At 43.3% G+C, this 17,066-nt stretch overlaps 1 protein-coding gene across 5 annotated transcripts in view; it reads right to left on the bottom strand.

The window, feature by feature from the left end:
• Window positions 1-17,066, bottom strand: part of ncor2 (nuclear receptor corepressor 2) — an 83,188-nt gene that overhangs the window by 28,457 nt on the left and 37,665 nt on the right. For 4 of the 5 annotated variants that reach the window (XM_072388378.1, XM_072388375.1, XM_072388380.1 and 1 more), the window contains exons 7-17: window positions 15,900-15,956; window positions 15,490-15,542; window positions 12,099-12,165; window positions 10,968-11,140; window positions 10,689-10,782; window positions 9,840-10,018; window positions 9,253-9,307; window positions 9,063-9,161; window positions 5,572-5,732; window positions 3,042-3,202; window positions 1,775-1,837 (exon numbers count right to left, since the gene is read on the bottom strand). In XM_072388378.1, the coding sequence (XP_072244479.1) occupies window positions 1,775-1,837; window positions 3,042-3,202; window positions 5,572-5,732; window positions 9,063-9,161; window positions 9,253-9,307; window positions 9,840-10,018; window positions 10,689-10,782; window positions 10,968-11,140; window positions 12,099-12,165; window positions 15,490-15,542; window positions 15,900-15,956 (1,162 nt within the window). The remainder of the gene's footprint in view (window positions 1-1,774; window positions 1,838-3,041; window positions 3,203-5,571; window positions 5,733-9,062; window positions 9,162-9,252; window positions 9,308-9,839; window positions 10,019-10,688; window positions 10,783-10,967; window positions 11,141-12,098; window positions 12,166-15,489; window positions 15,543-15,899; window positions 15,957-17,066) is intronic. The other variant, XM_072388379.1, reaches the window with a different exon arrangement.

Raw genomic sequence — 17,066 nt, 5'->3', positions numbered from 1 at the left:
GGTTCCTCCTGCAAGCGGTGTAGGGACCATTATCCAGCTGCCTGCCCCCACCCAAGCAAAGTCTGGCCGATTAGTGCACTTACATAAACCCGAGCCAAGACTGTTGCACATGCAATCAAACACAGCATGGACCAAGTGCGCGCACACACACACACACACACAACCTTGGCTACACATTCCAGCCATAGACACGCACACAGGGAGGCAGAGCTAGTGGGTTCAACACAGAAGCGTTACAAAGCCCAGTCATCTGCTGTCTGAGGTCCCAGTCTTTATGAGCAGTGTGGCCTAAAGGCAAAACTTGCTGGCAGGAAGATGCTGGAGTTCCGATGTACTGCCAAGCACTATAAATGCCATTATTCAGATCTGGTTAGCTCAAGGGGATAAACATATTAGCATCAGGACATCTAAGCCTCTTTAAAACATACACATGTCAATCACCTTCCAAGGAAAGCACCTTGACAAGCTCAATCAATACAATGAGCAAATGGGTGGGAGGAAGGTTGTGATCTTGGAGAGTTTCTTGGAAGGGGAATCCTTTGTAGCAGGTGAGAGAGTTATTTTGCTAGAACTGATGAATGTTAAGAGCAGCTCCTCCTCTTCAGCCCCACTGTACTGTGGCTGGAATTCTGTGTTTGTGGTTACATAAGCCCTTCATAGAAGAACTGCTTCTGCTGAGCTGCCAGGCTAATCCTCTGGGATGGAGTGCCCTGCTAATCCCACGGCAGGAGAATGGAACTGAAGACATTAACCAGGATTACTACACAGGACCGTGTTCAAGCAAGGCCAGCGCCAGTTATCGCAAAATAAACCTCCAATCACACAAAACTGCCTGCTTACACAAACCCTATTTTGCAGCAGACGGTGTAAATGTGGTCACTTTTGTGCTGCAGGCATTTCACTTGTTGCTAATTGCAAAGATGGATAAGTTAAACTAGTTATGAGCACAACTGAAACGTCACAAAAGGGGAAAATGACATACAAATGGCCATAATGCAGGTGCCTTGCAGCAAATTTGTGCTGAGTGAAGCCCAAGATTGTAGAGAGAAAAAAAAAAGGCGCATTAAATCTACAGCTCGGGCTGGGAATTTAGTGATGTCAAGAGTCAAAAGTAAGAATATTTACAAATATCAACATTACTCACTGAAGCATCCATCTTTTCTTTAAATACTCACTCTGTTGAGAACCAAATCTGGCCATCAATCTGGTGCAACGGATGACTGAAGAATCCCAGTAACATGAGTAGTGTGTAGCCGAAATCACTCAGTGTCAGGAGCTCCTTCAATCAGTAACTGAGGCTCACACACTACATGCACTAAACACTTGGAAACACACAGATAGCTGGTGCTAGGAAAATGGGCAGAATGTCACTGACCTCTGCAAATCAGCCATAGGCTTCTGGGTAATCTTCAGTCAGTGACAATAAACAACCCGAGTTAATGACTGCTGCATTTGCAGAGGCTGGCTGATAAGGGACAGACTTTACAGCCTCCTTGATAAAAGACAGACGGCCTTGACCCAAAGAGACAGGAAAAATCGCTCCGAAGTGCAACAAACCCATCCAGGCAGACTGACACACAAACTCAAAGACACAATCTTGCAGCACGTGGCAGCTGCTGCCTCACTAACAGGAAGTCACAACCGCATCACTCGTCTATGCTTTCGAACAGTGCTAGAACGGCTAATGTTGATTAATTCAACAACTGTATCATAGTGCACATTAATTGCAATAAGCTACTCGTAACAGGAAGAGGAAAAGTTGACTCTGATTTACCCTTTTTGGCAGTTTCCATCTCTTCTTCAGTCCAGCGAGAGCTCTCACTCATCTCCAGATTGGCTGTCAAAAACAAAAAAACAAAAAAAAAAAAAAAAAAAAAAATGGAGAACCACCAAGTTAGAGAAGGCGGGGGGAGTGGGCAGTTCACACAAAGTCAGTTAGGGAGTGACTGACAGAAGGAAAGTAAGGAGAGACAGAAAGAAGAAAAAGAATAAGAGGGAAGGGGCAGGGTAGCTTGTGCATGGGTCGCTAGGGACCATTTGTTTTAGATGGAGGAAGCAGGAAATCCAAGGAGAGAAGTCAGTTAATGATTATAGACATAACAACTGGCTTCTTTCCCTGTGCAGGCCATAAGCCAGGCTGTCCCTGTGTGCCAGACAGCGTAGCTGAAGCCTGTGCTTATGTGTCCTCTATGTGGACCTGTGAAGGGCACAGTGGGCCGTTAGCGCCGCTGCCAGCAGGAGAACAGGCGGTGGCAGGGGTGGGGCTGCTGACTGAGAGCCCCTTCAGCCCGAGTCACCTGGGGATTCCCTGTGACTAAACCTGTGACTAAACCTGCGCTGCAGGAACGACTGCGGCATGTACACACAACTGCTGAAACATCAAAAACCCATACAAGCCTGCAGCAATAGTGTTCGTGTATACAAGGCTGAATTACCATCTGAGGGAAAAAAGAAAGCTTAGCAGGGGAACTCTGCTGATGCATAGCATTTTGTCCCTCAATAATACTTCTGTTTTTTTGCCAATACAATTCTGACTACTTACAATGCCTAGTGAAGGTATGATTTACCACAGTCATTTCTTGAGACATGTATGCCTGTCCCTTTGACAATAGTGACAATAGTGAATACAACACCAGAGTTCAAGAAAAGAATGAGGACAGAGGAACAACAGTGCACTCTTGTGGTGTTGGACAAGAGGCCAAAACTAGATCAAAGGTGACAAAAGTCAGTTCTGCATGATTCTGGGGAAGTATTTTAGCAATTAAAAGATGTTAGCCCTCCACATCTTTTAACTGCTCCTGGCAGATGCAAAATAAAAAACTTCCACATTATTTTTTTGTCATCATCTTTTGCATTCGGTTAGAAACAAAGAATTTAGAAGTTTTCATTGGGATTAATAAATAAAGCTTTCCGTCACGTCTGCAGCCTCAGTAAGGATACAACAATGATTATCAACAAATTATGCCATCTCATCTGCCCACATAATCTTCTCAAATTTCTGTAAACGATACCAAATTCGGAGCAGCGCAACAAGGACTGACCGAGCTCACTGTTGAGCGGTGGTGCGGACGCCTCCTCCACTTCACTGGTCATAGAGCGGGTAATGCGCCCTTTGCGGCGGCCCTGGCTATTGGCTGTGCGACGTCCCTTGAAAGTTACAGCTGGCTCTTTGTCCTCTGCATCTTCTCCAGAGGTGTCGTCCCTGTAGAAGAGAAACGTCAACACAGTAAGGGAAAAGAACAAGACAGATCTTTGACCATTTTGCAAGGGGATGTTCCACTGTCAGGACTCAAAGCTGCAAAGACAGCTGCTGTGCAGGCGAGGCGCCGCACTAACGAGACCCGTGCCAAGTTTCCACTAAAACTACAGATGACTGACTTCATTCTGTCACTTACAGTGAAAAAAGTATTTAATTATTGATATGACGACTGTGGGACTATTTCCGTTTCTGCAATGAAAAGTGCATAGATGTAATATTCACATGACATGACCCAGCCTCAACTTAAGAGTCAACGCGTTCAAAACCCCACATCTAAAAGAACAGCCTCTGTAACAAATTACAATGAGGGACTTGACTAAGTACCTTTAAAGACAAGTCAAACTGCAGCATGTATCCAAGCCCATGCACACTGATAAAATATACACTATGCATTTGAAGGAGTTCTGCAAAGAAACATGACGAGCAACTGACTAGAGGAGTAGATAATGAGTCAAATATAGACACTGCAATCAAGAAGCAGCACAGTCTAAAACGTGGATGCTTAATGCAAAAAATGTATACGATCACTGCAACATTCAGGTATGAAAACACAAGATTAGACCATTTAGTATTTGACCAAACGTGACTGATGGTCATGGTCTCCCCTTCTGGTTTGATCGTGACATTAAATGATGACCAGAAAAACGTTTAAGAATTCATACAGTGACTGACAACGAAGATTTGTAAGAACACAGGGACGCCAATCTTTGATAACCAAAATCCACTGAGTTCATCCTTGAGTCTAGATGAGCGTTTGTGCCAAATCTGAAGAGATTTTCTCCAGGTGTTTCTGAGATCATGCTTACAAGAATGGAACAGACGAGTGGACGGACACACACAGCACAAATGTTTCCAGCCACAGAGATAGAAAAACGTCTTAAGTGCAAAAACATCTGCAGGCTGTACATCGTGGGACATCATTCCCAAATCCTATCACTGTATATTAATGTCAAGTAAAGACAACGTGACAAGCGTGGAGAGATCTCACCAGTGAAATATATCAGTAATACAGTTTGAGATGAAAAATATGAGCTACTATATGTTACTACTCCATCGATCCCAAAAACCAAACTCAAACTTAAACCAGTAACCATCACGCTCCTAATGCTGTTTGTCTGCTACACTGCATTGGCTCGAGTCCCCCACACTGGGGCCAGACTGGTTCGTCTGCACTGGACATGCAGAATCCTGCAGAATAAGAAAAAATGTGAACATGTGCCCTATGCAGACGCTGCTTTTTCTTTCTTTTTATTTCTGGGATAATTTATCGAGTGTCAGCACAATGGCAAGCCAGGAGATAGCCAGTGAGCTTGAACCCTGCGCTCCTCCATTCATCTTCCTCCAACTCCATTAATCTTGCTGAGGGGGGGCTAGTGGCATTCTAAATATAGATGAGCCAGCTGTGCCAGGGGTGACAGGCAGGCAGCAGCATGTGCTAGGAGTCACAGAGTCCCCAGGCCTTGCCTCAGAGCATGGAGGTAGCAGACAACGGTTCATCATCATCATCAATTCCAAGCCAAATACTTATAAATATCCCCTTACATTGCTTGAAATAACTGTAGCTTACAGTCTCGGCTGACAATGTAGTATAGTTCAGAAATGCGGACACAGGCTATTCATTCATTTTCAAGCAGCTGAAAGCAGTCCTATTCCATCTGTTGTTCTGCACCCTTTGCTGACGCTGTGCCAACAAAGCCCCCCCCCCCCCCCCCCCCCCCCCCCCCCCCTTCCCTGATCACTGCACCCATCTCGATTCACAGACCCATCCTTTTTTTTTTTTTTGCACACCAGCGATTCCACTAGACAGCTTTTCCTTTTAATTACTCTGCTAATTTGCTACAGCAAAACAACAAACTAAAAACCCATAAGCACTGAATTTAAAGATGAGACTTGGCATCCCTTTGGGAAGGGGAGACGCACAAACAGGAAAGCCTCTGCCGTAATGGGTAAAACAAAAGGATACCCGATTGTGATACCGCGGGAGAAAGGTCTGGCTGGAGGTAAGGGGGAAATGATTGGATTTCAGGATCCACGCTCTCTGGCTGAAGCTTATTCCTTCCCCATTTGAATAATGACCAAATTGTGGGTTGCAGAAATGGAATGAGTTGGGAAAAAATACTTGTTCTCAGCTCAGCCTCAAACAATGTTTAAAGTGTTAGAAAAGTTTTCACTCTCTAGCCTTTCCTCTCATTCGGTTTGTTTGGCTTTATAATGAAGCATCTTTGCAGCACACTATGCTCCGACTTGCTAAATAAAAACAAGCCAAAGATCTGGGCTGTGGAGGGTTTAGTCAGAATCAATCAGCAACTCACTTCATCCCATCATCCTTGTCTTCAGCTTCATTTTTCTCCTCCTCCCCTTCTCCTTCCTTCTCTTTCTCCTCCTTCTCCTTTTCGTCCTGACTGCTTCGGTTCACTTGTTGTTGCTGCTGCTGCTGCTGTTGCTGCTGCTGCTGCTGCTGCTGCTGGCCATGCTGAGAGAAAACAGGGGAACAACAAGGCATGGCGTTACATAGATAACCCCAAGTAAGTCCGTCACAGAGCTAAAAAAGGAATATCTGAATGTTTTTGTGACTTGTACACCTTTTGATACACACACACACACACACAAGTTAAGAGCAGTAAATAACTAAATAATAGTGGATTCAGGCCATCAGCTCAATATGAAAATGAGGTGTGAATAGACTCTTGGATCATGTCAGTGGCCAACAGTTAGTTTTCTCTAATTAAAGGCCAAAATTGGCACTTTCATTGGCTGATCTGATGTTTAAGACGTTACTGCAGGCGCCACAGAGGCTGGTTAGTGTTTTGATGAGACAACAATTACCTCATGGTGTTTTCAAAAACAAAGAAACGTAAAAAAAATAAAAAAATTACATGGAATAACTTCTCTCTTAGTCACCTCTAAAACCCTAATTTCACCCATTTCAAGTACAAAACACAAAACTAACGTGAAAAATAATCCTACTCATTTTCAGCAGAAACAAAACAGGATATGAGAGTTCCGAAATTACAGCAACACATTTCTGCTGTATAGCATTTGCTCTTTAAGCACCCAGAACCACTTCCTCACCAGCTTCCTGCCTGTCTGGGCTATCAGGGTTAGAGTTCAGAGTAGAACTGACACGCAGCCAGACCAAAAACCCGAAACACTGCCTAATAATGATCAAGCAGATCTTCATCTAACAGCCACACTTCCTGCTCTTTCTGAGGTCTTTGTATTTGCTGCTTTATCCCAAGATAAATGCTTCTACTGCAATACATATCTGCTCTAAAAGACATTCAAATAAAAAAATGACTTTTTAAAAAGGCTGCGTGGTGCATAGAAAGCAGCACCAGAGAAATAAAAATCAAAAAGCACTCTTTCTTTTCCTTGGTTTGTATAGTAACACGACTGTTAACAGTTTCCCTGCCTCAGGTGCTTCATTTACACTTCTTCCTTTCCTCAGACATAAAAACCTGCCACATCTGCAAAGTAAACATCTGTACCGTGTCTAAAAGCACCCTGAACTCATCAAGTTACCAATCTGAATAAAGAGTAGTTAAAAGCCCAATTTGATCTTCATTACCATGTGCAGCCATCACGATGTATAACGTCGACTTTGTTTTCCACCGTTCTAACTTTGTCACTGTGAGCTAAAACTGGTGCTAGCTTCTACTAAAAACATGTGGAGCAAACTAAGATAAAGAGCAGATGGGTCATCATCATACCCAGAGGAAAAGGTTGCCAGGAAATGCTTTTTCAACAATGCTTACCACCATTAGGTTTAAGAGCTCGTGCCTGATGGGAGGATTCTTAATAACGCTCGGCAGCAGAAATTAAAACAATTGTGAAAACGGTGTCTATCTTTGAAGTTATGAAAAATTATGGCACGTTACAAGCGGACCCGAGTGGCTTTTGGCATGCTTTAGTGTTCTTAGAGGGTCTTACAGTTCTGAAAAGGCATCAATATAGCATAATATAGCTCACTGTAGCCATTCCTTGCCAAAATCACACAGAACAGAATTTCAGAAAGAAGACACCTCATTTTTGGTAGTTTTCAAAGAGGTGAGAGCATTTGCAATCTGTCCTTAAGAACCAGATATCCCAGGGCTAATAATTATTACACGGCATGTTAAGCACCCTGTTCACTCAAAGTTAATACATGGGAATGAGTAGAGTTGCACGATATCCACGGTACCACATCGTTACGGTTCCTGCTATACTAGAGATTCTACACGACGGTGCTACCGTGGATCACTATACTAACGGTGCCAGTTTCCGCTACACAGCGGCCGCCTCGACTCTCCGGCTTCTCACCGCTTGCTACTCCCTTGTAAACAAACTCACACATAACCACTGCACCCGAACTACACAGCTGCTGAATGATTGGCTGTTTGCCTGTTACTGGTGGCCTCTGGGATATGATAGGCTGTTCTGTTAGCTGATTGGCTGTTCGTGTGTTTCTGACGGCTAGAATGAACTCCATGTGGACAGCTCCGCTTCGACAGAAATTTGTTTCAAAACTAAAGTTCTGTCTCGCCCAGACGCGCGCACAGCGGTCACAAACACGAGCCAACACACACACACACACACACACCCTGGCAGAAGCACTGGGCCCGAGCGGTGAGTCTGCCGCGGCGTGCTAGTGGCACCACTAAAAACAAACCCCAAAAGCCACATTTGGAACTATTGTGGGTTTAAACAAGGCACAGACGGTAAAGCAGTAGATGATGGCCGTTACTGTGCAGGCGCTGCCACCGAGCTATAGGAGCCAAAGGAGGGAACACATCCAACCTCATAAAACACCTGCAGTGTCGTCACCCAGATTTATGTCGAACACCAGGTCAGTATTTCCTGTTTATTTTCTAATTGGCTAATATTAGGCTATATGCAGGCTGAAGAATGAAGTGTTAAAAGATGTTAAAGCACCTAGAAAATACATAAAAATATAGTTTTCACAGGGAATCAGTTCCTATTGTATTTTGTCCTCTATGGTTTATGTTGTAGTAGAAGCATTACTGTCAAAGATTTTTTAAACAGTGGATTTGTTATCCTAAGTCGATTATTTCTATTAGTATTATGTTTATCATGCACATAACAACATCCGTAATTATTATATCAATATTCAGTATTTATAACTTGTAGAAATACATTGCAATTCATAAAATAATAATAAAAAAAGGCTGCAATATCGCGATAACATCTGGAACCGTGATACTTTGTCTGGTATAGTATCGTTGTTACTTATTTTGGTATCGGGACAACTCTAGCAATCAGTATGGTTATGTGCACAGGTGAGTTGAGATAGTTCAAGCTTCTATGAGTGCAGAGTGACAGTCTGGAAATGTTTTAAGTGACCACAGGTTGACAAAGCCAGATTTCCAACGTGCTTAGCCACCAGACAGAAGAAACAAGCTAATTCAGTTTCGTGTGATTTTGATTGAATAAACATGCTTGCATGCATGGACTAACAGCAGTTGGGTTTGTTTGTCAAGTCAACTTGTTTATCATCAGAACAACACATCATGCTGTCCAATGGGATATGGTGGGCTAACCCACATGTGACCCATGGTTTAGGTTTCTTTGGGTTATGAGAAAAATAAGATCAAAGTTAGCTGTTTTGATTTCTGCCAAACTCGTTTAAGAGCCAAGAGTTGTCACAGAGCTCAGAGGTATTAGTCATTTTAAATGAATTATAGATTAATTAGGCCAAGCTGCTGACAGCAGCTGATTCTGTGGTTGTTTCAGTTCTAGTGTTGATCATAATGCAAGCCATCCGTTTGAGTGTAGCGCCTCAAAAAAAAAAAAAAAAAATGAATACCTGGCTTCTTCCTCTGCGTCTGTAGTTCCTTCGCACTATGTTCTTGTAATTTTCATTCTTTTTGGTCAGGTAGTAAAAGAGCACACACTCTGCCACCGTCTGGAACATGAAAGAAATGTTACTTTTCACTTCCTGTAAAGACAAGATCAGCCCAAAAGAAAGAACAAAAAAAGACGACACAATTTCATACCTTTCTCTCCAGGAAAGACGCAATCAGACCAAAGTTTTTGGGATGCTGGATGAACCTTCGGGAGCAGAACAAAGCCAATTACAGTTCTCAAAAATCACTGATATTTGCAGAGGCCCAAATCAAGATCACAAAAGTCACCAGGAAACACTTTAAAAACATCTCTAAAAAGGCATCTCTCACTGTATTACATTTGCCCGATCTTTTTAAAGCGCATGTATTTTGTATTTCTATTCATTTGTTCTGGAGGACTGCAATCTAAAGATATCTTTGAACGCAGGTAAACCTTTGAAGTCTCCAGTATAGCTGCGCGCTCTTGATAGGATTTGCAGCTCTAAGCGTCCTCTCTCAGTTCGCATAAAAGAGGAAGATTCACTTCCTCACCATAAACTGTGTGACCCTTCCCCTATTACACAAATTTCAAAGTGAGTAAAACGCACACTTCATTTTGTTACTCAAAAAGAAGCTGACGGATGATTTGTCAAGGAAACCTAGAAATGGAGTTGAAAGCTAATAAGGCATTTGATTAAAATGACTAATACTGATCTAAGGAAAATAAATGCCGCTTTCAGTGGGGTTATTTTTCTTACTTCTCTCTGAAAGTGTCCTTCTCCTGCTCGCTCCACATATTCATGACTTGCCGATCCTTGTACACCTTCATGGGGTCATCCATCAATCCATTCATGTTGATGAACTTGATGCGTTGCTGCTCGGCGTCAAACAGCATCGGAGGGATGACGGCCAGCTGTCGCATTTGCTTTTCTGTGTTCTGGTTAATACACATGAGACAGAGAAAGCAACACCCTGAAGTGAATGGACCGGGCCCCAGAGAAACTGTTTGTATTCCACACACAAGCTCTGTTTGACAATGCAGTAATAAGTTATCTACACTTATCGAAGTGGAGAGGAGTTCAGAAAACAAAGAGTTTTGTGCGCTTTGTTGTTTGTCACAAAGATCTTTCACTCTTCTTGTTCCCCCTCGACGCTATCAAAATTTTATGGTTGATACAAAAATTGTCAATGCTGAAGTTTCCCATTCTGTGCTCTAACATTTATTATCCATCATGGATCAAGTACAAATTACACGAACAATTATTGTTGCACCAACAGTAAAAGATGTGTTGCCTGTGCACATGAGAAATGGAGGAAAAGAGAAAGACTGAAAAAGGGAAAGAAGGCAACAAGCTTCTGACGGTTTTGGAGGCACTCCAACTCAAAGCAGCTGTGCTTCCAGGGATAATATTTTGCTTTGTTTACTCCAATCTGTGCTACAGGTTATGGGTTCCGCATTCTTATGAAACAAGGAAAATCCAGCTTACGCAGAAGAGTTTACTTTGTATTTTGATATTTCATTAAAGATTTCGGAGAGCTCTAAGGCAAAGAGAGTGTTGCAAAGGAGCAGGTGGAGAAGCAAACCATCTTCAGCCGAAAGAGCTTACCTCATGCTCCGATATTCCATCAATGATTTCTGACACTTCATGTTCACTGCGGGCTGCAGATGAGGTCAGTCCACCTCCTCGCTGGCCAACCCGGCTGCAAAGGGAAAAATACACCCCATAAACCCGTCACTCTCAACAACACACACATTGCAGCGGCTGAGCGACCTACGTCGCACAATGAATAGAACGGTCAGTAACCGTTTACAGCAGCATCAACAAGGCAACAAGCAGAATGTCTGCTGAGCGCCTGCTGTGAAGGAGAAAGCAAAGTCGTCGCACCTCTGCATTCGCTCCTGCATCTCTCTTTGCTTGCGGATCTCCGGGAACTGTTTCTCGTAGTACTCCCGCACCTTGCTCTCCTTGGCCCTGCGCCGCGGGTTGTTTTCAATGCGCTCCACCTTCTTCTCCCAGGCCTCCATCAGCTGGTCATAGCGCTGGCAAAATTTCTGTTCCTGAAGGGGCACAGAGAGAGAAAGATCCACTTCAATATCAGCACTGTGCCATTTGGTCTCAACTGAAGATGCATTACTAACGGGACAGCGGGCAGTTATTGAAGATTCGAACGTTTCTGCTCGAACGAGTCAGCCAGACAACAGCTAAACAGAAATCCTGTCAACTTTTGGTCCTTAAGGCGCGCACGGGCACGTCCCTGAACGATCAGCAGGCACAAAGTACCGTGCTGCATGTTCTCTGGACAAACCACCGCGCTGGCAGTCGGTTGAGCACCATTTTCCTGCCTTCCTCACAGGCAGGCTGTAAAGCAGCCCATTAACACTGGTGGAGACATGACCCTCATTGGGCTCATAAACCAAAAAGGTGATGTCTTTCCATATGGAGCCATTTAAACTCATTACAAAAAAAGTACAAAATGAAGAGCTATAGCACAGTTGACCCCCTTCAACACCATCCAAGAGCTTGGAGACAGTTTAAAAATACACATGTACATATTCTCATAACATTTCTTCCTTGTGGATACATGCAATTTTCAAAATATATCAAAAAAAGAATCGATTTGCAGAGATTGCTTTCTTTCAAGCCACTTGGGTTCAACATCAGAGCTCCCCTCTCTGATCTTATAGTCATGTTCTTTGGCTCAGTCAGAGGCAGCCAAAGACACTAAATAATGCTGCAAATGGCTCATTGTAGTGCTTGGCTTACAGTGACTTCAATAAGCATCAAATTATTTGCTCAGATCTCAAGTACAAGAAATGTTTTGTTTGTTTTATAACCGCTATCGCTTCCCTTGAGCACAGTGCAAGCACAGACTACAGACCATGCCCAGAGCTCTTTTCCTTTTTAGTATGCTTAAAATGGCCCCTCACTTCAAGAAGCAGCTGGCCCAGTTTCACTCCAGTCATCTGTCACAGGCTGAGTCCCAGCAGACACTCACAAATGTAGTTTTCTACTTACCCACTGCTTTCGAGCATGGTTTCTCCTTTTGAAATACAAGATGAGCTTCTTCCTCATCGCCTGGTTTCTAAGAAGGTAAAAGTAAAATGGAGGGGTGGAGACAAAGGAGTGGAGGAATAAGAAAAGCATGAGGTAACAATGCTTCAGACTTTCATGACGTTGTAACATATCATATCAGAGTACGGGCTGTTTTACAGACCTACAGGTACACATTCCCTACCCGGCACTTCTTCACCTGCTATATAAACAAACCCAGACACACACCACCACGTGCTCACACAAACACAATGCCTGTCCTTGAGTGTCGAAGCTCGATAAACTCAATCTTGGTCCTGGGTGAAAAGGACAGAGAGGGGAGCCAAACTTGTAAAACTCGTCTGTGCTGGGAACAAGCAGACGCAGAGCTTCAAATAAAGGTCAGGGCCAGTAATCTCAACAGGCAGCCGCTCGGTTTGTCTCTTTCTTTTATTCCTGACACTTAATCTGTCAGTTGTAAGGTCATGTTCCCTGCTGTTTAACGTAATCTTACTCTACATTAGACACCTCAGCTGAGCTGCGTTTTCCCTCTGGACACAGGCGGGGAATGAACACCACGAAGCTGGCGACAAGTGGTGGATTAGTCTTGTGAAAAAGATTTGAAAGTGATCGTATTTAGGGTCCACGAAGATGCACAATGCTATAACCTGTTCTGACGGTAACACAACCAAGTTCAGTCTATATAGCTAAAACTCTTACCTGTATAAACAGTCTTATACGTATGCATGTGGAGCCATGCAACTGAAGCAGGAAAGACAAACGGTACCAAATCCTGCTACACTGTGACTGTCCACATTGTGAGTTCTTAAGGGTGAGAGCTAACTTAGTACAGCAAAAACAGGGCAGAGAGAGTAAGCTCTTTAAAGACAGAGATGGTATTGTCCTCTGCACACCAGATGGCAAAAGAACAGATTAGCAGCTTGAAAGCTTACAAAAGGTTTCCTTTGTCCTGCTCTAAGCCTGGGCCATTTTTGAGAGATCGGAGAAAACACTGTAATTTGGCGTAATACTTCTAAAACATGATGGCTGAAAGATTCCCCATCAGCATACGTTTGACAGACGTTCACGTGTGGTACAACTGCACAAAGCCTGATTCTGCCTCATAGTACCGGCATAAGCCAGAGATATTGGCACATTTATCGTCAGCTGACTGCGTTTGCAGAAGACGAGCCGGGACGGGGGCTGAGGGATCCACAGAGATACTGGTAGTCCTCTATCCCAGCAGGGATAAACGCCAAAGTTATCAAACCCATTAACCAAACAAAGAAGTCAATTGTGCCTGGTCATACTGACACACTGGTATTTAATGACAGACACACACGCAAACAGAGGGAGTGAGAGCAGTTTTCAGTTAATTGCTTTGAGGCAATAATACTGATCAGACGGTGAGGGGATCAAAAGAAGTGAAGACAGCAGTGTGCAGCTAATAGGTCAGGCACATATTGTGGTATGCAACTGTGCCCCGACTATGGTGCCAATGGTGGAGGCAAACTATTACAACCCCTCTGCAGCCGTTTGATGTGTCTCTGTGAATTAAAGTCCCTGAAAATGACAGATTCATAAGAACCTTACTGATAGACATGGCAGTCAACTTTCCGCTCTCCTTACTGCAGATATCCACTCACACATGAAATGAACGTGATTAATTTATCATTCCCCCGAGGAAACTTTCATCTTGCTAAAACAAAAAAGGTACCCTGCTGTTAATATCTTATACTATCCGAGGTCAAATTTGAGTCCATTTTAACTGAAGAGAGGAAGCATTTTCCCTTGCTGTTGGTGTTTCTGAAAACACCTCCGAGCATAAATGAGCTGCAGCTCTGTATGTCAGCAAAGCATGTACCAGTCCTCGCATCCATCTGACATCCTGTCGCAGAGTTTAAACAAAATGCTGTGATCACTGAGGGACGATGCCATGACTGGCTACTGCTGAACGGCTTATATGTAGTAACATGAAAACATCAGTAAAAAGTAAAGAGCGTTTGCAGCTGTCGGCTTTGGATTCATTGCTTCTTCCAGTCTCTGTTGGAGCATTCCTTTGACTGCGTTACTTGTGCCAAAGGACAAGTTATGCCATGTTTGCAAAAAGGAGAAGTCATGCCAAATCTTATCAGATCTCACTGTGCATCTTAGAAGTCATTGCAAACAACAAGCTGCTAGCATTCATTTATTTCAAAATACCACAACTGAATATTTAGCGAGTTGAGCAGTTTTTCTTTTTTCTACTTTTGGGGCATTTGAATTCGATGGCCTTCCCTTTTAATTTCTACTGTTCCCAGGGCAGCCGCCTCTGCGCTCAGCCACACATCAGACAACAGCTGCATGGGGACCGTTCTCTTGCTTTGACTCTCCTCTTAAAGGATTCTGACATGACCGTTTTCTTTCAGCAGGACTTCAGTAGAGATACCTTGCATGATGTTGTCACACACGATCTGAGGCTGTCAGCTGTAAACACATACACTTTTAACTTGGTTGCACTTGACTGCTGTGTGTTTTGTACCACTGCAGCAGTTCAGAGGCTGCTGGTCATGACATTTTTCCTTGATATGGGTCCAAGTGCAAAAATATTTGTTTGTATAAAGTCACTGCAGGCTTGAGCCACATTTTAAAAAGGCAATCAAGGCAACAGCTAGCCTTTATATGCTTTGGAGGTTCCTGCCAAAACTGTAATCTTCATACACAAAGCTTGAAAAACAGGTGTAGCCTTCCTCGGTACATACTTTATAGGGATAAATAATCAAGAGTCAAGTATAGCATCCTTGAACTTTTGTTGGTTTTACTAAGCAGTTTACGATGTGTTTCTCTCCAGCTATTCTGAGTCTGCAGTATGTCAATGAGAGCAAACTGAGGTTCAGGTCCAGCCTGAGGCCAATCCCTATGTTTTATTATTCTACAGTCCCGCAGAAAAAGAAAAAACGCAGAAAAACTAAGGGATGCAAAGTGGCTTTGAAAAGTTGATTTGCCCTGAGCCTTCGAGCTCTTTGCAAACACTCCTCAAAGTCTCAGTCCTTTAACAAGATAATTGGGATTTGGCCAGTGTCTTGCCCAAAGACGCATCGACATGTGTAATTACAAAGTTGTTCACAGGATGGCAGCTTCACATCCCGCCTCCCAAATACCAGTCTTTGCTCTTTGACTGGCATTTCGGAGTTTCAGTTTTCAGGTCTGAGTTGAACTGAATTCATTCTAATCGGGTATCTGATTTCTTGAAGCACGACTATCGCTTCATATGCAGCCTTTACAAGCAATGACTTAATATATTTCAAATTAAAACAATTAGATCCCACTTACAATTTTGTAATGTATAGATAGGAAAAATCTTCAGAAATGAGGACATGTGTAGGGTCAGACTCACATTTTGATGTTCTCATGGTACTGTTTGGTATCAGAAGGCTGGTTGTACAGAGGCTGGAACAGCAGAAGAAGAAGAAAAAACAGATGAAACAGACCAGAAATGTCTGATAAATGAGTCCCCTAAAATACCACTTCTGTCTTGCCTTATAAATGTATTGTCACCAAATAACAGGAGCGTTACAAAGCTTTGATTATTAGGAGTCAGACAACCGGATCCAAAGTAATCTATTCAAAAAGGCCTGCTGAGGAAGAGCAAAACCTGTTCTCTGTAGGATTCTGCATAGGCTGAGCATATATGTTTAACAGATGCAAGTGTTTACATTTGCTGTGCAATATTTGAAAATGTACAGGAAGTGGAAAAAAAGATCAGTCAGAACCAGAACACAACAGAAAATCCAAGTATCTACTCACCAGTTCTACTCTGGGTCCCAGTCCTTCCAGTATCCTATGAGCCTCTTCAGCCTTTTTCTGGGGAGAGATGACACACAGAAGTAGAAAATTAGCTGGCTGCCTGCACCTCTTCCATCACCACGGCAACGCTGTGAACATGCTCACTTGATCACCAAGGCTACACTGCTGCTTGCTGGATGGATGGAAGGCTGGATACATGGATGGATGGAGAGATGGAAGCACTGACTATTATTAGACCTTTTAAGTCAAGCTGGGCCAAAGCTCTTTGCCTCAGTTCCCACTACTCTCTCACAGAAAAAAGAAAAAAAAATAGAATTTACTCACCTCCCCTGAGTAGAGTTAGGTTAGAGAGAAAGAGCAGGCACACAGGAAAGCAAGTGGGAGTGGAGTGAAAAGTGAGTGGGAGCGAAAGAATGAAGAAAAGAGGAGAGGGAGCCCCACGTCTTCTCTTTTCTTCATTATTTTGCTGTAGAGCTCAGGTGCTTATCAAATAAGAGACATCTGATAAAAGACCCCCCAACTACCCAGAACCATCAGGCTCTTAAAAACAAAAACTTCTAGCAGGACAAATAAAGCAAGAAAAGAGAGAGATTGTCGTTTACAAAACACCTGCTGGTGTCTTCAGATGACTTCTGCAACTTTGGACCTCCATACGTTTATATTTAGGCAAACGTGCAAGAAGTTTCCCTTTCACTCCTCTCAATGTGCTTCTCTCCTTATTCCGCTCTCCCTCTGCTTCATCGATCAAGCAGACCCTCCTTGGTGACATACAACAAGCTCTGTTGCTTTCCATCTTAGTCCATTTCCATCAGTAGCCAGTGAAACTGACCCAGACTGCCACACTCAGCATGCAGCAGGAGCCGCATGGAGAGTTAATGTTGTAGAAATTTGATTGTGTGTGTGTGTGTGTGTGTGTGTGTGTGTGTGTGTGTCCCAGCCTTTATTCTTCACCATGCATTATGCGATGCTGCTTCCTTATGTGTACTATGCCTTTGCCTTAGAGAAAACAGAGGAGTGTTTGGGATCTACTCCTTAAATGTATACATTACTCAAGGTATTTGAATACATGACCTCATGCATACAACTGGGTCACATGTGAGGAAAGCTAAATGGGAACTTTCAAAAGCAGCCCTGTGTCATCATAAGACAAAGGAAGGACTGATGTTG

This window comes from Leuresthes tenuis, unplaced genomic scaffold (genome assembly GCF_036924035.1).
Source record: "Leuresthes tenuis unplaced genomic scaffold, fLeuTen1.0.hap1 SCAF_6, whole genome shotgun sequence".
Classification (NCBI taxonomy): domain Eukaryota; kingdom Metazoa; phylum Chordata; class Actinopteri; order Atheriniformes; family Atherinopsidae; genus Leuresthes; species Leuresthes tenuis.
This window is presented reverse-complemented; position numbering and strand designations above follow the sequence as displayed.